Raw genomic sequence first — 27,481 nt, 5'->3', positions numbered from 1 at the left:
TATATATATATATATATATATATATATATATATATATATATATATATATATATATATATATATATATATATATATATATATATATATATATATATATATATATATATATATATTGCCCCTTTTTTACATTTGAGCCCCTGCCCCTGAAGAACTCTCTGCACGGCCCTGCCAGAAAAGCTATATAAATGTAAAAAATTAATATTATTATTATTAGTAGTAGTAGTAGTAGTATTAGGCCTATTTTTATTTTGTGATGATGGCATAACTTTTTGTCAGAATGTTTTTTTTTTTTTTAATGTTACAATTTTATGTTATATATTTTGACTGTCATGAATTGATGGCATGTTAGTTCAAATTGGATGAAGTGGTTAAGCTTGGGGCATTCAATGCAAAAAGCATTTGCCATACATACGCCTACAGAGCAACGTCACCACGCCCTCGTTAAGCCTTCGTCGTAGTAGGTTTCGTAAATTCTCATCCGGTAACGTTAGTTGCTTTGGTAACTCGCGTAAACATATGGCGTCCATGATGAGCTGAACAACACTTGCTAACGTTACCTCTTATTTGTTTTAAAGCTACGGTAGGTTTTTATTGTTTGAACGGTTGATGGTTAAATGCTATATTCAAAACGAGCACATTTTTTTGTTTATTAACAAATTAATGCATTTAAACAGTCTGTTCGATAAGATGGGTGACGAGACTTTTTCTACAACGCTTGCTTACACGAAAAGCCCTAAAACATCCAGAAGAACAACTTTTCAGGTAACGTTATCAGCGTCTACTCATTTGTATGCTCTTAAGTGAAATCTTTCTTTAGATTGTCAGACGCACCAACCTCTGTCTGAAAGCCTAGTGAACGTTCGTAACCGCATAAATGCTCTAATGCTTGTTGTTGAATTTCAGGATGAGCTAAAGAAAGCTGTGTCTGCTAGAGCCAATAAGCATAGTTACTCTGATGACTTTGACAATGATGATGATGATGAAGATGGTAAAAATGATGATGATGATGATGATGATGATGATGATGATGATGATGATGATGATGATGGTAGGTACAATTCCATGTGTTTAAATCATATTCAAAGCAAGTTCATATGTTCATGTTACTTAGTCAGAACTATAAACCTGACATAGAATCAGTTTGTTTATCCCCAAAAATTCAGTTTCAGTTTTAATGTACTTGAATTGTTTCAGCAGACACACTGAACAAACTTCTTAAAAGACAAAAACAGAAAAAGGAGAGATTCAAAGCTGGGAAGACAAAAGGTAAAATCAATGATTTCAAGCTGTCAGACGATGAAGAAGAAAATGTCAAACCCAAAAAAGTATCTTTCATGAAAACCAAAAGGACCAGCTCACCTGTGCATTTTGAACAGCTAAACTTCATGGGAAGTGCAGACGGTCCGCATAGTTCTTTTCATTCCACCCAATTCAGGAATACTTCTCAAAGTCCAAACAATTCTCACACTCTTGAGAAAAATCTACAATCAGATTCCCCTTTTTCCTCACTATCTGACAAGTTTCAACCAGAATCAAGTTCACTCCAGAAGGATGAACAGTCAAAATCAGTAAGGCTGAGGAACCAAACAGAATCTTTGGGCAGAAAGAGCCTGTCAGAATCTCCACTGCCACTAAACTCTGAGAATAGCCAATGGGAATCTTCCATACCCCTTACGTCAGAAGGCTCCCAGTGGGACAGTCCAGTACCATTGCCTTCAGAAAAAGATGAGGACAACCAAAGGATTGGTGAAGATGGTGACCTACCCATTCCTCAACCCAGGGAGAGAAGTGTTAAACCAAAAATCTCAACAGGTCAGGGCTCTTTGCATGTGTGCTATTGTTTAAGATCTGTGGTATTTTCCAAGACCAATTATTACTGTTTATGATAATGCTGTTTTGGTGCTCAATTATTAGTATTAGTGCTCAATTATTAATAATGGTTATTACTTTTTGATGAATATAAAGTTCAAAATAACAGCACTTATTTGATATTGAAATCTTTAATGTCACTTTTAAACAAGTTAATGTGTCCTTGCTGAATAAAAGTATTAATTTCTTTCACCGTTAATAATAGTAATAATAAGACATGTTTGCACTTGAGCACCAAATCAGCATATTAGAAAGGTGAAGGATCATGATCATACTCAATAAAGAGTAATGGATGCTGAAAAGTCAGCTTTATTATCACATGGATAATATCAGTTAACAGTTATTTTAAATTGTAATTATATTTCACAATATTACTGTTTTTACTGTATTTTCATCAAATAAATGCATCCTTCGTGAGCATAAGATACTTTTTTCAAAAACATTTAAAACAAATCTTAATTATTCCAAACATTTGACTGGTACTGTACTTCTGAAAGGTTTCCAGAGCTGGACTTGTTTTTTGTCTGTAAAGTTATCTCAAGAAATGTCAGAAACTAACAAATAAAATGCACTTTCTTTAATTAAAGGTCATCTTGTTCAAGACATGTCACCCAGACCCAAGCCCAGACAGAGGATAGAAAATATATGTAACACTGGTCAGTTAGAAGAGGAAACGCAAGCAGAAACCCCTGCCTTCAGCAGAACAGCCACATCCTCTATATCTTTACCCTTCTCCAACAGATCTTCCAACAGTCATACCTCTACCAATGACAGTGTTCAGGTAAAAATGTGTAAATGATAGAAAGAGAAAAAGTTAAATAGCAGAAACCAGTTTAAACGCTGTAAATATTAAAACTCCAGGTTAGAGATGTTACATTTTTCAATTACAGGGATGAATTTAGTGGGGCCATATGTAGAGTCTGTTAGCAGTAGTTCCCCTTCGAGAGTACTCTCGTATTGCGTTAAGCTAAACGCTAGGGGAATTTCCTTTCCTCGAGATTTTGAAGCAGATTTTTATCCTAAAAATACCATGTAAAACGCAGTGCAGCTGCACAGCTCTCAGCAGGAAGCAGCTGCATGCTGATTGGCTGTGTCGCTGCAACTGCAGGAACCTATGGCGAGCCCGCTGGGCGGGAAGGACCAATCAGGTCCCTCTAATATTCCTGCCACAAGGGGCAGCAGAATTTGCATAGCCAAGGGTATAAATGACCCTGTCTCGCCAGGTTCGTCAGATTATTTCTTCTTCAGCGACTCACCTCGCTGAGCTCTGGATTGAAGCCTGCTGTCGACACGCACCCAGCGGAACTCTGCAGCCTGAGGATGTCGGATTCTCCACCTTCAGCCTGCCTTCCAGCTGCGCCATCCGGCACATATCCTTTATATTCCAATCCGTGTGTTTGCCGTTGCTACACACTCACGAAAAGAGCCGAGACGTTGTTGCAAATGTCTCGTTCCTCCTGCGCCTTGTGTTGAGGTTTTCTCCCGGACGAGGATCGGCACATCATCTGCGTCTCATGTCTCGGACGAGACCACGCGCAGGCCGCACTCAACCAGGGCGGCTGCCCGGAGTGCGACGAACTGGCGCTGCAGACCCTTCGGGCTCGGCTCGCCAGTTTCGATCCGAATCCCGTCCCTTGCTCTCAGCCTCTCGAGTCGCGTAAGAAGAAACGCCGCGACCAGAGGCCCCCGGAGCGTTCTGACGAGCACACATCGGTCATTTCCCCGCGTGCCTCGCGGCTGCTACTGTTTCCTTCGGCGGACCGGAAGAGGAGGAGGATGACAGCCTTGCGCTTGCTGCATCTGAAAGCGGGTGGTCGGACACCGTCTCGGAGCACGCTACTTCGACGCGGACTGCCATGGGCGGCAAAACCTCAGTTGACGCTGAGCTTATGCGCCTGCTCATTAAGGCCGTGGACGACCTCGGTATTGACTGGTCTCAACCCCAGGAGCCCACGAGAAGCAGACTGGACGAGTGGTTTTTCGAGAACCGCCGCCACCCGACCACTCAAAAACCCGCTCCCTTCTTCCCAGAAGTCCACGAGGAATTATCCAAGTCGTGGAAGGCGCCATTTTCATCTCACGCCAAATCCGCTTTTTCTCCCGCGATCTCTGTGGTCGATGGCGCTCAGGAAAAGGGATACCCCTCGAGGAAGCCGTCGCTGCACACCTTTGTCCGCCCTCCGCCAGGGGATGGCAGTCAAAGGCTGTACACCCATCTGCCGCACTACTTCCAGCCTCGCCGGTCGAGCATACGCCTCCGCCGGCCAGGTGGCCTCAGCGCTACACTCTATGGCGGTGCTTCAGGTCTTCCAGGCCAAACTCCTCCGTTCCCTGGATGAGTCTGTCCCTGATACCGAGGCCCTGAAGGACCTGCGCGGCGCCACTGACTTGGCCCTGCGTGCGACCAAGGCCAACGCTCAGGTGATTGACAGATGCAAGGCCAACTTGACGCTGTTGGAGCGCCATTTGTTGCTTAACCTAACCGAGATGAAAGACTCGGACAAGACCGCTTTTCTGGATGCGCCCATGTCGCCTTCAGGATTATTTGGTCCCTCTGTGGTTGGGTTCACAGAACGCTTCACCGAGGCTCAAAAGGCCTCACAGGCAATGAGACATTTCCTGCCCTAGCGTTCCAGCTTTTCAGCTAGCCGTCACGCTAAGGCTGGACCAGCCCAGCCCACCAAGGCGGCGCCACCAGCTCACCAGCCTCCCATGGCTTCTAAGCCCGGACAGCGTTCCCGCTCTACGAGCCGCAGCAGACCGCCGGAGCGTCGAGGTCCCCAACCCAGCAATGTGTCGAAACCTGAGCCGCCGAAGCCGTCCTAGCCAGAGGCACAAAGAGAAGGTGAATAATACCCGCTTCGGCCGGTTTACCACCTCGCTCTCTTCCAAAACGTTCCCCAGCTCCCTTCAACCAGGTGGCTGGGCACACTACATACACAGCCAACGAGCCCGCAAACAAGCGCACTCGCCTTTACACAAACGCCGTTTTCACTGCGACCTATATGAATCACAAAAAGGGTTTTTTCTCTGTAGGCAGTGTGCCAGCATTAAAGCATGTACCCCTACACTCAATCACTCCCCCATGTTCCCCAGCCCCCTGCACTCAGATGGTTGGAAACATTATCCTCACAGTCAACGAGCCCGTACTCAAACGTGCTCGCCTGTGCACCAATATTCTATGTTCCCCGGCCCCCTGCACTCAGGCGGCGGGAAACAATGCCCTCCCAGTCAGAGAGCCCGTGAACAAACGCGCTCTGATGAACGCCACTTTAACTTCAAAATGGGTGTTGAACACAATAGAACAAGGTTACTCGCTACAGTTTGCTCGCAGACCACCGCGCTTTCACGTGTGGTAGAGACAACGGTGAGAAGCGACACAAGTCACGTGCTTCGAACCGAAATATCAAAACTGTTAATGAAAGGGGCGGTGGAAGCCGTACACCCCTCACAGAGCGAGTCAGGCTTTTACAGTCGCTACTTCCTTGTACCAAAAAAGGACGGTGGTCTCAGGCCCATTCTAGATCTCAGACATCTGAACAAGGCCCTTATGAAGCGCCAGTTCAAAATGTTGAAAATGAAACAAATCCTTGCACACATACGCCCGGGAGATTGGTTTTTCACTGTAGATCTAGAGGATGACTATTTCCGCATAAATAGCCCCCCATCACAGGCCATTCTTGAGATTCACCTTCGAGGGGAAAAGTTTACCAATACAGGGTGCTACCCTTTGGTCTATCTCTGGCTCCCTGCACGTTTACGAAGTGTATGGAAGCGGCGCTAACCCCGCTGAGGCTTCAGGGAATGACAATTCTCAACTATCTCGACAACTGGCTCATAATAGCTCAGTCAGAGATACAGTTATTGAACCACAGATCTTGGCTTCTCAACCATTTGAAAAGCTTGGGCCTCAGAATCAATGTGGCAAAGAGCTTATTGTCTCCCACACAGAACGTTTCGTTTCTGGGAACAATGTTAGACTCACTACAGATGAACAGCGCGCGCTCTCTGTTCGGAACCAATCGGTTTCCCTCAGGTCCGGTGCATACACTCCTCTCAAACACTTTCAGAGGATGTTGGGTCTCATGGCCTCGGCGGCGCCAGTCCTCAGACTAGGTCTGTTACACATGCCCCCTACAGCGCTGGCTGAATCGCCGCATTCCAGCTCACGCATGGCTCTCGGGCCAATTAAAAATCAAGGTAGACCACAGCTGTGTGTTGGCTCTGGCTCCTTGGAAAAATCCTGTCTGGTATCAGACGGGTGTGAGTTTGGGCACTGTTACGAAGTGGAAAGTTATCTCGACAGATGCATCCAACCTAGGTTGGGGAGCCCTTCACGAGGGCAGGCCAGTCTCCGGTCTCTGGTCAGACTCGGAAAAGAGCCTTCACATAAACTGTCTAGAGATGAAAGCGGTCACACTATCACTAAGAGCTTTCCTTCCGTACATAAAGCACCACCATGTCCTGATCCGTACGGACAGCAGGTCAGTGGTAGCCTATATAAATCGCCAGGGTGGTCTAAGATCTATTGGTCTACACACAATGGCAGAAAAAGTCCTAATATGGGCAGAGCACAACCTGAGCTCGCTGAGAGCGACTCACGTGCCAGGCATTCTGAATATGGGTCCGGACATGCTGTCCAGGGGCAAAGTGTCCCCAGCAGAGTGGTATCTTCACCCACAAACGATTCAGACAATTTGGGGCATGTTTGGAGAGGCAAAAGTGGATCTTTTCACCTCGCAAGACAATGCTCAATGCGTAATGTATTTCTCCAAGCACAAGGATGCGTTGGCCCACGAATAGCCCAACCTTCCTCTTTATGCTTTTCCCCCAATCTCAATGTTACCTCAGGTCATAGAGAGGATCAGGGAGAGCAAATGCGCTGTGCTTTTAATAGCCCCGCTTTGGAGAAATCAACCATGGTTCTCACTGCTAAGTCGGATGTCAATACCAATACCGAGACCTCCTCATGCAGGCGAAACGGCAGATCTGGCATCCCCGTCCCGATCTATGGGCGCTTCATGTCTGACCCATCAACGGGTACATGAGAACCTCTCTGAAAGTGTATTAAACACTATTTCTGAAGCTAGAGCCCCCGCGACTAGGCGACTCTATTCAGGCAAATGGTCAGTCTTTTCGGACTGGTGCAAAGCACGAAGCTTGACCCCACATAATTGTGAAGTGTCAGAAGTGCTCACTTCTTTACAAGAGCTACTGGACGCGGGTCGTTCCCCCTCCACGCTCAAAGTTCATGTGGCCTGCTATAGCAGCGTATCACATTCAAGTGAATGGACTGTCACTGGGGAAGAACGATCTTATTGTGCGCTTCCTCAAAAGGGCTAGAAGGCTTCACCCACCTCGCCCCCCTTCAGTCCCTATATGGGACCTGTCCACGGTCCTGGATGCTATGAAAGGCTCAACATTCGAGCCTCTGCATTCGGTGAGCTTAAAGCTCCTATCACTCAAGACCGCTTTTCTGCTAGCGATCGCATCAGTTAAGCGAGTGGGTGATCTGCACACGCTCTGTTAGCGCCTCTTGTCTGGAATTTGGGCCAAACGACTCTAAGGTCGTCCTCAAACCAAGACATGGATATGTACCTAAAGTGCTTTCAACTCCGTTCAGAGCACAGGTAATTTCACTTTCAAAACTCTCATCATCGTTAGATGAGGAAGATGCTAATTTGCTCTGTCCTGTCAGAGCGCTGAGAATATACATAGAGCGTTCCGCTGCTTTCAGGCAAACTGAACAGCTCTTTGTGTGCTTTGGCGGCCGCACCCGCGGGTGCGCGGTTACAAAGCAGACCTTGTCACGATGGATAGTGGATGCTATCTCGCTGGCTTATGAGTCCAAAGATCTCAGCTGCCCTATAGGCATCAAAGCCCATTCTACTAGAGGCATGGCCTCGTCATGGGCTTGGTCTACTGGCATTTCTCTGAATGATATCTGTGCGGCGGCAGGCTGGGCCTCCCCGTCCACTTTTATCAGGTTTTATAATTTGGCTGTCCCTGCCTTACAGGCTGGGCTTCTCGCTGTGTAATACATATTAACCCCTTAAGGCCCGACAGTCTGGTCTGGGTTAAGTATTTGTATAAGTCATAAGCACATTCCTTACATGACTCGAATTATCTGGTCATTCAATATTCTTTGGCCCGACTATGTCTGGTCTATACACACACATATATATATATATATATATATATATATATATATATATACGTATCTTTGCGTGTTATTCGCATTAAATGGCCCGACTCAGGTCTGGCTCATATTGGGGACTTCTATGAATATCATATTTACAGGCCCACTTAGGTCGGTCTGGGTATGGTGTCTCCAGGCTTCAGAGCCGTTAAGCGAGCACGGCGTTTTGCATTGGGTCCCCTAGCGTTTAGCTAAACGCAATACAAGAGTACTCTCGAAAGGGAACGCTTCGGTTACTAACGTAACCTCGGTTCCCTGAGAAGATGGAACGAGTATTGCGTTTGCTTGCCGTGCTTCGCTTGCTCAGGGAGTCGCTTCAGTCGATTAACCTGACGAACCTGGCGAGACAGGGTCTTTTGCACCCTTGGCTATGCAAATTCTGCTGCCCCTTGCCCCTGGCGGGAATATTAGAGGGACTTGATTGGTCCTTCCCGCCCAGCGGGCTCGCCATAGGTTCCTGCAGTTGCAGCGGCACAGCCAATCAGCACGCAGCTGCTTCCTGCTGAGAGCTGTGCAGCTGCACTGCGTTTTACATGGTATTTTTAGGATAAAAATTTGCTTCAAAATCTTGAGGAAAGGAAATTCCCCTAGCGTTTAGCTAAACGCAATACTCGTTCCCTCTTCTCAGGGAACCAAGGTTACGTTAGTAACCGAAGTGTTAATATATCACAACAGAAACAAGCCGATCAGGTCCAAATCAGAGGTGGGCACTCGAGTTAGTGACTCGGACTCGAGTCGCATTTTATGAGACTTCAGACTTGACTCTGGACTCCACCTGAAATGACTTGACTCGACTCGACAAAAAAGAAATTTTAAAAACAACTCAAGACTTTAATCCTTATCTATCGTAAATGTAAAAAAAAATCTTTATTTGAATGTTATAATATCTGCTTCACATGTACGTGACGTGGTAGGTCGGACCCTTGTATAGAATTTCATTACGGATGTCCGTGTATTGCGCGCGTCATAAGAGTCCTATGAAACATGACAGGATCCATCGTGCCATATGTTCTCACATATGGATTTGTTACAGTGACAGATCGGCCAGATGCAAAGAATGTGTGGAAAACAATTCAAGACGCAGGAACGTCATTTTATTAGACATCGCGTCCACAAAGGTTAGTGACATTAACTCACACAGCTGACGGTGTAACGTTAGCTGTTTTACTGTGGTGTAGCCGAGTGGCTCTTTTGGGTTGCCAGCCTGTTAAAACATGAATCAAATCTAACCTTTAAACCTAGCACTACGTTTTACTTTTATCAATCTTTTCGCAGCTTTTCTCTCTCTTAATATAGACACGAGAGAGAGATAAAAAAGATGTTAATCCGTTTATTGCTTAAAGCGCATATTTTAACGAGAATTATTTTATTGACTAGAAACAACTAGAAACGTTCAGTTTGATTATTTTATGATAATGTCTGTCGTCAATAACAACGCTGTGTAACAAACGTGAATGGCGCCATCTTGTGTCCACTCAGCGACTGTATTGAAAATGAATACTTGTCTTGTTGCCAGGACAATATATATATATATATATATATATATATATTTTTTTTTTTTTTTTTTCACATAATGGATTATAACGTACGGCTTGATGTATCCCTTACATCTTAGGACTTTTATTACAAACAAAACAGATGATAGAAAGATCACATTTTGTCTATTAAAAAAAAAATTGGATTTTTGAATATTATGTCTTTTTTTTTGTAAGACATAAAATGACTTGAGACTCGACTCGGACTCGTGAAAAAAGAGCTTAAAGACTCTCCAGCTTAAATACTTCAGACTTGACTCTGACTCCAGATGAAAGACTTGTGAACATCTCTGGTCTAAATACAGATTCTAGCAAATGTTTTAACAAATCATTTTTTTTGTTTTAACAAAAAAAAACTGTATACACCTTTTGCATTCCTGGGTCTGTTTGGACCCAGTGGAACGTAAGGCGTAACATAGCGTAATGTTTTTCAACTACAACCATATTGTTTCTAATCAGTAACTTCTCATTAATTAATGAATGAATGCACAAAAGCTTAAAAGTTTTGTTTGTTGCCATGTTTCCAAATGTTACCATGTCCAAACCTTCTTTCCTTTTTTTTTTATTTAGACTACTATAAACATTTTACTAAACAAACACATTAAAACGTTCATTTGTTTGTAATTTTATTTTAATTTCAGAATTAATTTTGAGCAGGTTTATAAACAAAATGCAGTCTCAGTGGGAAGGAAAAAATGTGTGTGTCAGTGTAGGAAAGAGGCTTAATGCATTTAACAGAAGTAAGTATGTTTGAGACAAATCTAACTAATAGATGAAAAAATAAATACATTATAAAAACAGCATAATGTCATGTGTAAAGCCACAGTTAATTTTCGGGTCAAACAGACAGAATGCAAAAGGTGTAGCAATTTAGTTTACATGATTATATCTCACATTTTTTGTATTTTTCTTAAATAATGGATGTGTATTTTGATAGTCTTAACACGCTAACAAAATGTCATCTTCGTACTAAAAAATATGGATTGAAAAAAATATATATATTATGTACCTGAATGCAATAGGAGGTTTAACGCTATTTTTACTGCAGGGTCCAGATGACCACCAGGCCATGTCAGAAAAGTCCAATACACAGTCTTGTTCTACAGCAGAGCAAGTGTCTGCGGCTCCAGCCACTGAAGACAGTGGTATGTAGGAATGAATGAGATTACATTTTGGAATTGTTGATCTGTGACCTAACATTTAATATTTTAAAGTAAATTATAGTTAAGTAGTTTATTAATAATTTAAAATACATTTGTAATTTTCATTCTAGTTGCCCCAGAAGATAGCAAAGAGAGAGATCTCTCAGCATCATTTGAAGAAAAGCATGTAAGTCAGTTTAGTGTGAAAAGAAAATTGCAAAACAAATTGCATTTCTTACAGCAGTGTAATAAGAAACAGCTTTTTAAGATGTGTTACTAAAGGATGCAGTACCCTAAAAATTAAGGTCAATTAACTGCCTTGTCAACATTTAAATGCTATTGTAATTCTTAATTAAATCCATCTTCACACTTTTTCAATCAGGAGAGTTCCCAGGATGACCTTGACCATATGTCAACCACACAAAGCCGAATGTCTAGAAAATCCACAGATAGGTTAGTGAATTTGTTTAATACTTCATGCTGACACAGGCAGTGATGTGCATGTGTTGGACTTCTGAAATAAGGAGGCAAAATGAAACCTGAGAGATTTCTAAGATTTCTAAATGCATAGAGGAAAGTAATCCATATAATAAATAGAGAGAGAAATGTATAACCTTTAAGGAAGTCGACAAGAAACTGCTACTATAATATGTATATATTTTCATTTACATTTACATACTTTAATGATACCAAGCCACATGGGAATCTCACCAACTCAACACTTGTTAATTATTTTCTCAAGCAAATTGTTTCAATATATATTAGGCGTGGCACGGTTCACAAAACCCACGGTTTGGTTCGTATCACGGTTTTAGGGTCACGGTTTTCGGTTTTGTGCGTTTTTTGTTGTTGTTTTTTCTTTAAATCGTTAACACTCCAGAAATGTACTCCAGCATATGATATATAGCTTAATTATCCACAATTTTGTTATATCATGTAGAAGTTGTTTCTCAACTAGCTGTCTCCTGCTTACGCTGTCTACCAAGTCCGACAAATTGGCATACAAATTTTCATGTTAATCATGTCAATTTTGATCAGAACAATGCACTGTGGATTTAATTCAGCGTGAGCATCTGACCTGATTAACATGAAGAATAACAAATTTCACCATGAAGTCATGTAGTGAAGTGTTCCGTGTGTTTCACAATCACCATATGACATCCAGCATTGTGAAAAAAATGATAAAATACACGAAAACACAACACTGCCAGAAGTTTTTGCCCAAACTTCAAAGGCCTGTTTAAATGATTAAAACTAGAAGCATATCTTAACTTTAATGTTACATTTATCATGTGAACTACTTATATACAACATGTTATATGCCTGTGTGTTTGGGACAGAGGGGAACACGGTTGCATTTGCAGCAGATATATGCTGCTTATCATACATCAAAGCACGAGACAGACAGGGGTCAGAGGAGAACACCAGAAAATGTGACAGAATGGATGATATTCGTCTGTATTTGCAATACACGAGCTGCGGTTCAGCTGCGCGAGACAAACGCTGCCAGCGTGTGAATGCACAACGGGCGCGCACGGCTCCCGCTCTCCTTACGCTCTGCTTCTGCCCTGCCAACGCACTGCTTGCGCGTGCGGTGTAAAGCCGGCATTATACGACGCTGGCGCATCCTACAACTCCGGGCAGCCTTCCTTATCTCTCCCACTTGCCATTTCTACATATCTTTTACTTCTTTTACTGTATGTCCACACAGGTAATATACGGGCACGATGCTACATTGCGCATGCGTTGAACCGTGCGACGCACATGCTCCGAACCGAGACAAGCGAACCGAACGGTTCGGATGTTTTTTCATGTACCATGCCACCCCTAATAAAAAATTAAAAAATTTAAAAAAATACAATTTAAAAAAAAAAAAAATATATATATATATATATATATATATATATATATATATATATATATATATATATATATATATATATATATATATATATATATATATATATATATATATATATATATATATTATATACTGAACAAAATTATAAATGCAACACTTTTGTTTTTGCCCCATTTTTCATGAGCTGAACTCAAAGATCTAAAATTACGTCCTGAGCTGGTGTGGTTACACGTGGTCTGCAGTTGTGAGGCCGGTTGGATGTACTGCCAAATTCTCTGAAACGCTTTTGGAGAAGGCTTATGGTAGAGAAATGGACATTCAATTCACGGGCAACAGACCTGGTGGACATTCCTGTAGTAAATATGCCAATTGCACGCTCCCTCAAAACTTGCGACATCTGTGGCATTGTGCTGTGTGATAAAACTGCACATTTTAGAGTGCCATTTTATTGTGGTCAGCCTAAGGCACACCTGTGCAATAATCATGCTGTCTAATCGGTGGATGGATTATCTCTGTAAAAGAGAAGTACTCACTAACACAGATTTAGACAGATTTGTAAACAATTTTCGAGAGAAATAGGCCTTTTGTGTACATATAAAAAGTCTTAGATCTTTGAGTACATCTCATAAAAAATGGGGGAAAAAACAAAAAGTGTTGCATTTTATAATTTTGTTCAGTGTGTGTGTGTGTGTATATATATATATATATATATATATATATATATATATATATATATATAAAAAATGTACCAAACATTGAAAACTCTTAGAAGAATATATTTTTGACACTAGACCTCCAAGCTCCTGGTCATCCAGTTCCAGAAAGTCCAAAAGCACATATATAGTGGAGTCCAAATACCTGGGAACATTGAAGATTTTGGATCAGAGGACACAGGAAACCCAACAGGTTCCAGAAGCAGCAGATTCAGTAAGAGCTGCTGTGTACCAGGTTAGACCAATCGTTTACTAAAAACATCATAATAGTTATACAATAATACATCTAGAGACTGGCTTAAAAACGGCTAGGTTACGACTGTAACCTTGGTTCCCTGAAGAGGGAACGAGCGTTGCATCGATTGACGCTATGGGAACGCAATGCGTGATGATGTCTTGAAGCACATGTAAAATCAGTCCAATGGTGTGACGGGACGTCAGAGGCGAGTGACGTCACGAACCAGGAAGCTATAAAGCCTGCCCAAAACAAAGCCGCTCTAGCTTTGAAAAGTCTGAAGTAGTTTCTTTGACAGGCAAATCGGAGATATGGCAGGGCGATGCAATGCTCATTCCCTCTTCAGGGAACCGAGGTTACTGTCGTAACCTAGGTGTTCCCTTTCAAGGGAACTCCTGTTGCATCGATTGACGCTATGGGAACGTCTATACCAATACCAGCGAGAAGTGACCAGTGTGAATACGAGAGAGCAGTAGAGTAAAATCTCACAAATGTGTGTGGTGAGGATCACCCAGCCGCATCACAAACGTCTTGCAGAGCAACTCCTGACATAAGGGCCTTAGAGGCTGCCATACTCCTAGTAGAGTGGGAATGGACAGCCATAGGAGAAGGCTGTCCGACCGACTCATAAGCAAGTGAGATAGTCTCAACCACCCACTTGCTCATTCTTTGCTTAGATGCAGGGGACCCTTTGTTAGGGGGCCCAAAAAACACAAACAGTTGTTCAGATTTACGACACAGGGCAGCTTTGTGGACATAAGCATCTAACGCCCTAACAGGGCACAGAAAATTATTCTTCTCCTGGTCTGCATTTTGAAAAGGCGGAGGACAAAAGGCCTGTAGTACAATAGATCTAGCTACATTCGTAGGGACCTTAGGAATATAACCTTGCCTCGAATGAAGGAAGGCCTTAACCATGCCAGGTGCAAATTCCAGGCACGAGGGTGCAACTGAGAGTGCTTGCAAATCTCCTATTCTTTTAAGAGATGAGATAACGAGGAGAAACAAAGCTTTTGAGGTTAAAAACTTAGCAGGAACCTCCCCCAATGGCTCAAATGGAGCCTGGGAAAGGCCCTGAAGGACAGTAGCCAGATCCTAAGTCGGCACCCTAGTACGGCAGGCCTCAGCCTCAGAGTACCACGGAGGAAACAAGATACCAACGGATCTTTACCCAAAGACATACCACCCAAAGGTATGTGGTAAGCACCTATGGCCGCCACATAAACTTTTAAGATGGAAGGGGATAGACCTGCAGTGAACTGGTCCTGCAGGAACTCCAGCACTGTACCAACCGGGCAGTTAACTGGATCCCACTGACAGTCACTACACCATGAAGTGAAGACTTTCCACATTAGGGCATAAAGTTTCCTCGTGGAAGGAGCTCTGGAGTGTAGAATGGTCTCCACAACCTCAGTTGAGAGACCTGCCCCTATGACCTGGCCCCCTCAGAGGCCAAGCCCACAGGTTCCCGAGTTCTGGACAGGGTGAACAATCAAGCCCCCTGCTTGGGACTGAAGGTCCCTTCTGACAGGTAACTTCAGTGGAGGCCAGGGGTCACCACGGGGCTATCAAAGTTAAGCTCACTTGGTCCCTGCAAACTATCTCCAGAACTCCCGGGAGCAGAGTGATCAGGGGAAACGCATACAGACGGCCACGTCTGTACCATCGCATCCAAACCCAGGGGAGCTGGATGCGTGAAGGCAGAACCAGAGTGGAGATTGAGACGTCTCTCGAGACGCAAACAAGTCCACTTGGGCCTAGCCGAACACCCTCCATATCTGCTCCACCACCTCGGGTGGAGCCTCCATTCCCCGGGCCTCAGCCCCTGTCTCAACAGGATGTCTGCTCCTATATTCTGGCCCCTCGGGATGTAAGCTGCTTTGAGTGAAAGTAGCTTTCTCTGGGACCACAGGAGGATCTGGTGCGCCAGTTTGCAAAGCTGATGCGAGTGCAGACCCCCCTGATGATTTATATAGGTGACCACCGATGTGTTGTCTGTGCGGACTAGCAAATGATGGCCGCTGAGGTCTGTAAGGAAATTCCTTCAGAGCAATAAATACAGCCAACATCTCCAGGCGGTTGATGTGCCATGAGAGATGGTGGTCCCTCCACAGACATTGAGTCGAGCGTCCATCGAGGATTGCTCCCCAGCCCATGAGAGAAGCATCTGTCGTTAGCATTTTGCGATGACCAGAAGCCCCCAACATGGGACCCTGGGACAGGGACCAAGGTTTCTTCCACATAACCAGGGCACGCAAGCATCGCCACTTGACCCTGATCATGCGAAAGGGGTTGCCCCTCGGGGAAAACCCTTTGGTCCTGAGCCACGTTGAGTCCCACACCACGAGAAAAGTGGTCCTCTGTAGTGGAGAAAGCACCCTCTTTTTGGCATTTAGCCGTAACCCCAACTCCTTCATGTGGGCAAGAACGAATTCTCTATGCTGAACCGCCAACTGATGTGACTGAGCTAGAATCAACCAATTGTCAATGTAGTTCATAATGCAAATACCCTGAAGGTTCAGTGGCACCAGAGCTGCATCTACGCATTTCTTGAAAGTGCGGGGTGATTATGCTAGACTGAATGGAAGAACTCGATATTGGTATGCTTTGCCCCCGAAAGCAGACCTCATGAACTTCCTGTGATATGGAAAGATGGATATATGGAAGTATGCGTCCTTGAGATCTATCGTGACAAACCAGTCCTCGGACATGATCTGTGGCACGATTTGTCTCAAGGTTAACATTTTTAACTTTAGTTGCATGACTGAGACGATCAGAACCCGAAGATCCAAAATGCGACTCAACCCCCCCATCCTTCTTTGGAACTATGAAATACCGGCTGTAAAACCCGGTTTCCCTGTCTGAGGGAGGAACATATTCTATGGCTCCTTTCTCTAACAGAGTTTTCACTTCTTGTTCCATTACCAGAACCTGCTCGGGGCCCACCACTCTGGATAGGACCCCCATAAGCCTGCGTAGGCGAGACCCGAACTGTATTTGATACACTTTTTCTATAGTCTGCAGGACCCAACGAGAAACATTTGGCAGTAGCTGCCATGCTGCCAAAAATTCTACTAGAGGTACCATCCTCTCAAGAATGGCTTCTGTTTTTTGTTGTGCTGTCACAACTCTCACGTTGACAGTCTCCAGATCCTCAGAACTGGAGAACTGCATCACTGGTGCCTCAATCGGGGCGGAAGATCTATCAGGTGAAAGCAGAGATAAGAGAGAGATCCATTTGCGAACCCCATGACTGTGATCGCCGCTGTGCCTCAGCAGCAGTGGGACAAGAGCCCTGGGGAAGATGAGCCTGAGCATCCTCGTGAAAGAAAGCCAGACGGGATCAGAGCGTCCGCATTGGAAACACTTCTCAGTGCTCACAGCCAGTGCCCTCGAGCACTGACTGTGCATGCTCCTCACCAAACAAGCTACACAAAGAGAGTGTGTGTCCCCACCCATTAAATAACGCTGACAGGGGTGCACACACACTTTAAACTGCTGTTTGCTCGCCATTTCTACATAACTTGTACAATACAACACCAAATATGACAGACATATTCACACAAAGCACTACTGAAGACACAGAAGCTAGCGCGGCTTTGTTTTGGGCTGGCTTTATAGCTTCCTGGTTCTTGACCTCACCTGCCTCTAGCATCCCGTCACACCAGTGGACTGATTTTACATGTGCTTCAAGACATCATCACGCATTGCGTTCCCATAACGTCAATCGATGCAATGGGAGTTCCCTTGAAAGGAAACCTTTTTTAATGCATCTAAAATATATGTGGAAAACTATTATCTTAACAGGAATGGCTAAAAAAGAAAGAAGAAACTTTAAAAATAACAAGGAGGGCAAAAAAGCAGGAAGAGAAGTTGAAAGAGGAGAAAATGCAAGAGGTAATTAACATAAACAAACGCTGCATCCGAATTCGAATACTTCTTTACTATATAGTATGTGAAAAATGCCAAAAGAGTAGTATATCCGAATTTATAGTATTAAAAAAAACTGTTTTCTAAAAGTACCCGGATGAGCTACTACGCAGAGATTCTTAAGTGCGCAATCAATGGATGCTTTACTATCCCACAAGGCCACGGGAGAGGATTTATGAATGGCAGTGCAGCGACGCAACTGACGCTGGAAGGTCACGTGACAGTAACAACATGGTGGATGTAGTATGTGTGAATTTCACTCATATTAACGATATTCATAATACATAGAACATACCTTTTTAACCGTTGAAAATTAAGTTGAAATTCAAATGTAGTACCTACTAGACAGTATGCGACTTCGGATGCACCACAAATGTTCAATGCACATTTCTTTTGCAATAAATTCATTGAATTCTTTAGTCACCACAGTCATGTTATGATTTATTTATTGTAATTTCCCTTCGAGGAAAAGCTTACTAAAATTGCAGATGCAAAGGCCTCTTATGATGCCTGGAAAGAGAAAAAATCTGAAATCATCAAAAAGAAAGTCCAAGAAAAACAGGAGGCAATCAACCGACAACAACTGGAAATGGATCAAAAACAAGAAAAAAAGGAAACAGCAAAACAGGTCAGTATTTTTAATGGGTAATTATAAAAATTTGGTTTATTGGGAACTTTAACAGTATTAAAAAGAAGAAATTTGTTTGTAAATTATCCACTACACGTGAGGTGTGCATGACACAAAAAATATTTTCAAACAGCTGTACTTTATGGTTTTTAAAAAAGAATTAAAAATAACTTTTTGTTTTCACATCAATAGTTAGCGTTTCCAGAAAGACAAAAATATGTCTGGAAAAATACACTCCAGTCCACATAAAGTCCAAGGTGGCACTGGTCTGCCCAGACTGACGGTTGCTCAGTTGTTGGAATATACTAATGGTTTGAGAACAGAAACTACATTTTGTCACAGGCAAAATAACCATAGCTCAAATACATGAAATGCTTCATATTTTCTCTAGATGTGTGAATGTGGTTTGTTGTTCTGGCCAGTAAACTGTGCAGCAGCCTTGTGAACCCTTAAAAGTATTTTGTTAAAGGGACCTTTGTGGAGGTATTCAGTTGCTCACTTTCATTTGGAATGTCCCTTCAAGTAGCATCCCCTTGCCACCATGCCGTCAAGGACATCATAACAGTGCCTTTGGCTTCAAGGCATTTTAGATCCAGCATTTTAGCCGCTTCCAGAACTATCATGTCTGATTTTTTTCTTATGCCTAGTCTGTCTACAGGTGTTTCGGGGTTTGAAGGCTTTACTCTTATACAGTGGCAAGAAAAAGTATTTGAACCCCTTGCAGAATCTGTGAAAATGGGAATAATTTTAACTAAATAAGAGGGATCATACAAAATGCATGTTATTTTTTTTCTTTAGTAGTCTTGAATAAGATATTTTATATAAAAAATGTTTAAATATAGTCCACAAGAAAAAAAAATTGCTGAATTTATTAAAATTACCCTGATCAAAAGTTTATGAACCATTGATTCTCAGTGCTGTGTGTCGTTACCTGGATGATCCACGGCTGTTTTTTTTGTTTTCTGATGGTTGTTCATGAATCCCTTGTTTGTCTTGAGCAGTTAAACTGCCCAATGTTAGTATCTTCTGTTGCTTCTGAAGAGCAGTACTAACTAAAATTTTTATTTAAACAAAGTAAGAAAAATGTTGACATCTTCATCCTGTTCAAAAGTTTAATGCATTGTGTTTCCTTCTGGAGCATCAGTGAATGTTTGAACCGTTTTAATAGTTATGTTTGAGTCCCTCAATTATCCTCAGTGTGAAAAGATGGATCTTAAAATCGTACAGTCATTGCTGGAGAGGGTTCAAATATGCAAAAGATGCTGGAAAACGATACTCGGTTACTTAACGTAACCTCGGTTCTCTCTAGAAGAGGGAACGAGTATTGCGTAAGTTCCTTACGCTACGGGAAAGTATTCTTTCTTCGAGATTTCTGAAAAACCCAAAATTATCCTTAATTTTGTAACATTGTCAACGCAGTGCGGCAGCCTGGCAGACCATAGCAGGCTATTCCAGCGTGCCATTGGCTGCTCTGCTGGCAACTGCAGCAGCCTATCGGTGAGCCCGCGTGACGTGGCGACCAATGAGCGACCACCTGGCTTCATTTGCCTACAGGTGGGGCGTGGCCACGTGTATATAAGCAGGGCTCACGGGCTGCATATTCGGTTTTCGTAGTTCTGAAGCGTAAAAGCCCGCGGGGCGCACGGCAAGGAACGCAATACTCGTTCCCTCTTCTAGAGAGAACCGAGGTTACTTTAAGTAATCGAGTATCGTTCTCTTACGAGAGGTTCTCTCGTATTGCGTAAGTTCCTTACGCTACGGGAACATATTGTCAACGCCGTGCGCGCCTCGCATACAGCATATGTATCCCAGGGAACTGGGGACCATAACACTGCTCGGGCAGGGTGGCCGGTAAAGGAAACGGGCCACCACATATACGGACACTTCGTTTGAACTGACGGGTGGTTACAACGGGTGGTTACAACACCCTGCCTTATGAATGAGGGAACGGCACCTGCCGGTCGCCTTCAAATTCACCACACCTTGTCTCATGAATGAGGGAACGGCAAGGCCGGTCGCCTTCAAATTCACAATATCTTGTCATATGAGTGAGGTAACGGCACCGCCGGTCACCTTCAAACTCACAATAGCTCTTTTCGTAAATGAGGGAACGGTACCGCCGGTCTCCTTCAAATTTACATAAGCCTTGTACCGAACTTACTACCAGTATGTGAGCTATGTCTGCGCAGAATCACCGGGCAGAACCAACAGCCTTATTGAACTGATAACACTTTCGCCTGTAAGGCAGGAACTTCCAGATTGTAAAATCTCACGAACGTAGACGGGGAGGCCCAGCCTGCCGCCACGCAAATATCGTGGATGGAAATCCCTCTGGCCCAAGCCCACGAAGAGGCCATGCCTCTGGTGGAGTGTGCTCTGACACCTAGCGGGCACTGCAGGTGTTTGGAAGCGTATGCAGTTGCAATCGCGTCCACTATCCACCTGGACAGGGTCTGTTTCGAGGAGGCGAGACCTTTAGCGCGCCCTCCAAACGAAACAAATAGCTGCTCAGAACGCCTGAAGGCGGCGGAGCGTGTGACATAAACCCTCAATGCCCTGACAGGGCAGAGGATATTGCCACCGTCCCCCTCGTCGGATGCTGGCAGAGCCGAGAGGGAGATAATCTGCGCCCTGAAAGGAGTGCCGATCGCTTTGGGGACATAACCATGCCTCGGTCTGAGAATGACCTTAGAGTCATTAGGACCGAACTCCATACACGTCGGGCTCACTGAGAGCGCGTGTAGATCCCCCACGCGTTTCACTGAAGCCAGAGCTATCAGGAACGCGGTTTTTAGCGAAAGGAACCTTGGTTCCACAGTCTCGAGCGGTTCAAAGGGATGAGCCTTCATGGCCTCTAGGACCAAGGCCAGATCCCAAATAGGAACCGATGGGAGCCGCGGGGGATTCATCCGTCTAGCTCCTCTGAGGAAACGGATGATGAGCTCGTTCCTTCCTAGCGTGCTGCCTAGCGTCGTCTGATGAGGTGGCCGTTGAGGTGGCCCGGAACGTGCGCCGTTCTCAGCGAGCGCAGCGAGCTGTGTGCCCACACGAGCAGGCGTTCCGTCAGATTGCCCAGACACCTGGACCTGACACCGCCCTGCCGGTTCACGTAGGACACCACCGTGGTATTGTCCGACCGGACCAACACATGGTGTCCCCGTATAAACGGGAGAAACTGCTTGAGCGCGTTCTCTACCGCTATCATCTCCAAACAGTTTATGTGTAGGAGTTTTTCTCCGCTCGACCAGAGGCCCGAGGCCGGTCTGCCCTCGAAAACGGCGCCCCAACCCGAGGTGGAGGCGTCCGTCGAGATGACTTTGCGGTGTGAGATGGCTCCCATTGTCACTCCCCGCTGGTACCAGTCGGCTACTAACCAGGGCTCTAGGGCTGCAACACAGCCCTGAGTCACTCTGATCCTGAAACCTCCGGCAGCCCAGGCTCTGTGAGGCACTCGGGCGTTTAACCAGCGTTGCAGCGGGCGCATGCGCATTAAGCCCAGCTGGAGCACAGCTGCAGCTGAGGCCATACGTCCCAGCATCCTCTGAAAAAGCTTGAGAGGTGCGATTTTGCCCGGCCGGAAGTACGCAGCCATGCGCCGAACTTGGCGCGTGCGTTGTGGTGACAGGCGGGCAGACATAGCCACAGTGTCCAGATTCAAACCCAGAAATGAGGTTGATTGCGTGGGCACTAATGAGCTCTTGGTCCAGTTGACCGTGAGCCCCAGGCTGTCCAAATGGCTGAGCAGCATTGCCCTGTGGGCGAGGAGCTCGGCCTCTGACTGCGCCAGGATGAGCCAGTCGTCCAAGTAGTTCAATATTCGCATCCCCCGGTTTCTCAGGGGAGCGAGGGCCGCGTCCATGCACTTCGTAAATGTACGGGGTGCTAGTGACAGGCCGAACGGAAGGACGGTGTATTGATAAGCCTGGCCGTCGAAGGCGAATCGTAAGAATGGCCTGTGACGCGGCGTTATCTTGATTTGAAAATATGCGTCTTTCAAATCTAGGGAAATTAGCCAGTCTCTCGGGCGAATATGCGCGAGGATCTGCTTGGTCGTAAGCATCTTGAACGATCTCCTCAAAAGAGCTTTGTTCAGACGCCTCAGATCCAGAATCGGTCTGAGCGACCCGTCCCTTTTTGGCACGAGAAAATATCGGCTGTAAAAGCCTGACTCGCTCATAGAATGGGGAACCGGTTCTATAGCCCCTTTGCACAGCAGCGTGGCTATCTCCGCTCGAAGTAGATGTGCTACTTCTTCGCTCACTCTCGTCTCTATACGCGCACAGAAGCGCGGAGGGCGGCGAGCGAACTGCAGAGTGTAGCCGTGCTTCACTGTTCTCAGCACCCATTCTGATACACCTGGAATGGCTTCCCACGCTTTCGCGTGTGCCAAACGGGACAGAACGGCCTCTGGGCTCGAAACGCCGCGTTTCGCGGGTTTGACGGCCCGGATAAGAGGGGCGGGCACGGTGCGCGCGCTCTCTGTGCTGTGGGCCAGCCGCTCGCTTTCGGTGGCTGGCCGCCTTACACACTGTGTCTCTACCGCTTTGAGCGGGGAATGTCTTGTGTGTGGCCCTACACTCATCGCTTCGGCCACCTTGGGCGGAAAACAAATGGTGTGTGGCGCGGCGCGTAGCGCCTGGGGCATAATGTTCGCGAAAATGTGTGAGCGCGTTTGAGCGGGCACAACTCTTACGCGTGGAATATGACCGGTTAAGAGTGGCTGTGTGACAGCGCGTGTGGTGGCTAGGCGTGGACGCAGACAAGCGGACACGTGACCTAACTCTAGCACTCGAGCGGCCGGAGGCCGCTTTATGTGAGTGGGGGACACGGGGTTTATTATGCAGGGGTGAACACAGAAAAGTGGGCACATTTACTGCATTTGAAACACATACGGCGTGAGCCGTGCAACCAGAAATAATGCAACTTTTGTGATTTCTCTGGTTCGCCGTAAAAACGGCGGTGGTTGACAGGGGAGAGGGCGTTTTTGCCGGCTCGTTGGCTGCGTGAAATTCCTCTGCAGCAGCCACAGTGGTGGGGGCTGACAGGAAAAAGAGTTTTGACGGTGGTCCGGCCGCAGCGGGACTTAACCGTCGTTTCTTGCCTCTGGCTAGGAGGGCTTTGGAGGCTCGGACTTCAGCACGATCCTAGGCCGGGGGCCCCGAGGGGGAGGCGGCTTACCGTGGCTGGAAGAGCGCTATCTGGGGCGGCCGCTCGGTCTTCGCTGAGACGAAGGGGGCCGCGCTGGGCGCTGCGTGGAGCTCGGTGCTGGCTGGTCGCGAGGACGGCGAGCAACGGAGCTACCGCTGGCGCCTGGGCGTCGAGGCAGGAAGAGGTTCATGGCCTGCGTCGTCTTCTGTACTTCGGAGAAACGGTCGACGATCCCCTTGACCGCTGGTCCGAAGAGCCCAGATGGAGAGAGCGGGGCGTTTAAGAAGGCCGCGCGCTCTGTTTCTCGCATGTCCGCGAGCGTGAGCCAGAGGTGGCGCTCAGCTACCGTGAGGGAGGCCATGGAGCGTCCGAGGGCCTGTGCTGCGGTCTTGGTAGCGCGGAGGGAGAGATCCGTCGCGCTTCGCAAATCCGTGATCAGCTCAGCGTCACAGCTCCTCTCGTCCAGATCACGGAGGAGATTGGCTTGGAGGATTTGCAGCACGGCCATAGAGTGCAGAGCAGACGCAGCTTGACCGGAGGCAGCGAAAGCGCGGCCGATCAGCGATGACATCACTCTGCAGGCCTTAGACGGGAGGGCAGCCTTTGAGCGCCAACCAGAAGGCGGGCAAAGGTGCGCTGCGACCGCCTCTTCCACCGGAGGGATAGCGTTGTAGCCTTTCTCAGCCGCGCCGTCAACTTGTGAGAGCGTCGAAGAAGCCTGAGACGAGACCCTCGCGGAGAATGGCGCGTTCCAGGACTTCGCGAGCTCCTCGTGAAGCTCTGGCAGAAAGGGTGCAGTCCTGGCGGTGGGCGCACGGCGGCGACTGTTCAGGAAGCATCCGTCGAGCCGATTCGGCGCTGCCACCTTAGGCGGGGCCCATTCGAGGCCTAGCTGCTCGACAGCCCGGGTGAGAAGGCGCAACAGTTCGGCGTCCTCACCCGCTCGAGAGCGTCCGGAGGCTCGGACTGAAGAGGTCGCGGAAGACCATTCCTCGCTGTCGGAAGCCATGATGGAGCAGCTGTCGGCGCGTTCCGCGGCCGCATCCGCCTCATCCCCAGAGGCGGCAACAGAAATGGCGGCCTGGGATGGGGGCGGGGAAGGCGAGAGTGAAGCGGGCGGGAAGGGTTCCGGCGAGCTTCTCTCGGCCAACTCCGGAGTCCGCTGCGAGCGGCGCTTTTTCCTGCGCGGCTTAGCAGAGACTGGAGGGATGTCATCTTCGAACTGATCGAGTCGAGCCCGCAGGGTCGACATCGTTAGTTCTTCGCACTCCGGGCATCCGCCGGCGAGAAGTGCGGCGGCGGCGTGATCACGGCCCAGGCAGAGAGCGCACATCACATGGCGGTCCCCGGAACTGAGCTGCGCGTGACACGAGCCGCAGGTGGAACGAGACATTTTTTGAAAAACGCTCGGCTCTTTTTGTGAAAGTGTGACGCAGCGGCGACAACACTGAGCAATAAAAGGATATAATGCTGCCGGATAGCAGAGCAGGCACGGATGGCTGAAGGTGGCGCGATGCTGCCGGCTTCTTCAGGCGCTGTCCTCTGCTTGCTCGTCTGCACGTTCAACGGCGGCGGGTTCCAGATCCAGCGATGCGAAGGGCTTCGCTGAAGAAAAGAAAATCGAATATGCAGCCCGTGAGCCCTGCTTATATACACGTGGCCACGCCCCACCTGTAGGCAAATGAAGCCAGGTGGGCGCGAAGCGCCCTCATTGGTCGCCACGTCACGCGGGCTCACCGATAGGCTGCTGCAGTTGCCAGCAGAGCAGCCAATGGCACGCTGGAATAGCCTGCTATGGTCTGCCAGGCTGCCGCACTGCGTTGACAATGTTACAAAATTAAGGATAATTTTGGGTTTTTCAGAAATCTCGAAGAAAGAATACTTTCCCGTAGCGTAAGGAACTTACGCAATACGAGAGAACCTCTCGTAAGAGAACTGAAGAATGAGCAGGACCTGGAGGATTTTTCTGAAGAACATGGGCAGTTTAACTGCTCAGGACAAACAAGGGACTCAAGAGCAACCATCACAAAACAAAAAAACAGCCGTGGATCATCCGGGTAACGATACACAGCCCTGAGAATCAATGGTTCAAACTTTTGATCGGGGTCATTTTAATAAATTCAGCAACTGTTTTGTCTTGTGGACTGTTATGTAAAATATCTTATTCAGGACAGTACTAAATAAAAAATAACATTCATTTTGTATGATCCCTCTTATATAGTTAAAATGATTCCCATTTTCACAGATTCTGCAAGCATTTCACATACTTTTTTTTTGCCACTGCAATTAGTTTTTGCGGTGTGTGTGTAGGTTTGGGAGAAGGCAATATCTGTGCTGAAATACTAGTAAATAATTGGAAGTTGACATATTCTGCTATGTGACGTACTGTACTCATCTAAGACTAAATTAAGTTTGCTAATTGTATAAATGCTTGCAGCTTTGGTGACTTCATATTGATTGGGAGAACTTGGAATATTTGTAGTTTTAAAAATCCATTTGCCACAGCACATGACTAAAAATAAAAAATAATGGTGATTTAAAAATTGAAAAGAGAGAGAGAGAGACATGATACCCAGAACCTATAATATAGTGACAGACACAATATATACTATTAAATGCAATTTTAGCACCATCATTCACTTAAAGATATCACAATCTAATTTGCAAAAGCAGGTTTTTGAAAAGTGGAAAGAGGAGCATGATGGTATCCTTAAAGACAGGATAAAGGAAAAGAAGCAGACTGAGAGAAAAGAGAAACGACAGCAGGTCAGAGAGAAAGAGGAAAGAAAGAAGGACAGCACCTCTGCTTTCACTGAATGGTAAGAAAGACACATTTAAATGACATATATTACCCTAATTTATTCCTTTTATCTTGTTAAATAGCTCGTATTTGATCATGCTGAAGTTACTCAAGCCATTAGTATTGATTAAGATGTAAATGTGCTCTTTGTGAAGCCTCAGGTTACAGATTGACATTAATGACTGTGCTATTGTGAACAGAACATGACTTTCAGTTAATTACTTTACATATTACAGGAGTGACAGAAAGAAGGATGTAATTGAAGAGAAGGTAAGGGCAGAACGCAGGAAGGAGAAAATAAAGGAAGTGGAGGAGGAATATGAAAAGGAGGAAAAAGAAAAAATTGCCTTGGAGATGTACAACAAATGGCTGGTATGTTACTGTAAATGTATTTATACACAATTTCCCAATCACACGTATCATTTTGCAATGTAAAAACAGTTTTGCAAAAAATAAATTTCCATGACATTGCTATTTTGCTTGCTCTTCTTAAATGTCATCTGCCATTCAAATTTGTCATTTTGGCAAATTAGTGCATGGCGTGACAAATAAACAACTAAACAACACCACTTTATACAAATATCACTGATCTGCCCTTTTCACATAAATATAAAGGTTCTTATGTGTATATACACATTTAAATAGATGCGTTGAGACTGAGACATACATATTTTTATCTGTATTTAAAATGAATTCATTTTTAATGAGCAAACTAAACAAAAGCTTTTCATTGTTTTGCCTCTGTTGATGTTGGATTTATATGGTCCTGTTTCTTTTATTACAGAGAAGAAAAGAGTTTCAACAAAAAAGAGAGAGAAATGAAAAGAGGATACAGGCTATTCTTCAGGATGAGCCCCCTCCACCCTGGAGCCCACCTAATAAAACCATCCCATTTGGAAAATAATCTTTATTTAAGTTTATTTTTTACCTGTTTTTTACATTTGATATAATTATTTCAGGAACCATGGAAACATAAATACATTTTTAAGTTATAAAAGTAATTTTAAAATATTTGTCTAAATACGTTGATCATAAACATGGCAAGATGAGAGATAAATGTGCTGTTTATATATCTTTTCATTATAGGTTTACCAAAGCCTTAACCTTATTTACAATAAATGTGTTGTTAAATAATGTGTTCAATTTGTTCTTTTATGGAATTTGTTTACTTGTTGACAAAACATACACTGTTTGAATCTTTTAATTCTTACGTTTTAATAACGTAAGAGTTTACTTATACCATAAAGAGATTGCTGTCAATTTTACAGTAACTTACTGGCAGCTGGACCACGGTTTTGTTTGTAAACAAGAGACTGGCTTTGCAGACAGAATTATATATTTTTTTAAATATGTGACAGTATTGCATTGTTACAGATGGTTTGATATCTATTGATTTGTGTGTACGTGTCTAACTGAACATA

At 45.3% G+C, this 27,481-nt stretch overlaps 1 protein-coding gene across 4 annotated transcripts; it reads left to right on the top strand.

Moving 5' to 3' along the window:
* Positions 1-454: 454 nt before the first annotated feature.
* On the top strand, positions 455-27,188 carry map9 (microtubule-associated protein 9). 4 transcript variants are annotated; one of them, XM_079812934.1, is made up of 14 exons: positions 455-580; positions 675-762; positions 904-1,048; positions 1,198-1,812; positions 2,457-2,650; positions 10,652-10,748; positions 10,877-10,932; positions 11,128-11,198; positions 13,398-13,554; positions 17,362-17,451; positions 17,957-18,112; positions 25,934-26,079; positions 26,297-26,432; positions 26,845-27,188. In XM_079812934.1, exons 2-14 carry the CDS (start codon positions 688-690, stop codon positions 26,962-26,964), a joined length of 2,058 nt encoding a protein of 685 aa, XP_079669060.1. In that variant the 5' UTR covers positions 455-580; positions 675-687; the 3' UTR covers positions 26,965-27,188. The 4 variants fall into 4 exon arrangements, with proteins under 4 accessions (XP_079669060.1, XP_079669059.1, XP_079669058.1 ...); XM_079812933.1 differs by having other exon boundaries at positions 504-580; positions 1,195-1,812; XM_079812932.1 differs by having other exon boundaries at positions 504-580; positions 17,951-18,112; positions 26,845-27,187.
* The last annotated feature ends 293 nt before the right edge of the window (positions 27,189-27,481 follow it).

Source organism: Gobio gobio, assembly GCF_949357685.1.
Source record: "Gobio gobio genome assembly, chromosome: 3".
NCBI lineage: Eukaryota > Metazoa > Chordata > Actinopteri > Cypriniformes > Gobionidae > Gobio > Gobio gobio.
This window is presented reverse-complemented; position numbering and strand designations above follow the sequence as displayed.

Excerpts from the sequence above, each read along its gene's own strand:
- map9 (XM_079812931.1), top strand. The coding sequence starts at position 688 with ATGGGTGACGAGACTTTTTCTACAACGCTTGCTTACACGAAAAGCCCT. Across the intron at positions 13,555-17,361 it reads TAAGAGCTGCTGTGTACCAG|GAATGGCTAAAAAAGAAAGA; the intron begins GTTAGACCAATC and ends TTATCTTAACAG. Across the intron at positions 17,452-17,950 it reads AAGAGGAGAAAATGCAAGAG|GAAAAGCTTACTAAAATTGC; the intron begins GTAATTAACATA and ends TTTCCCTTCGAG.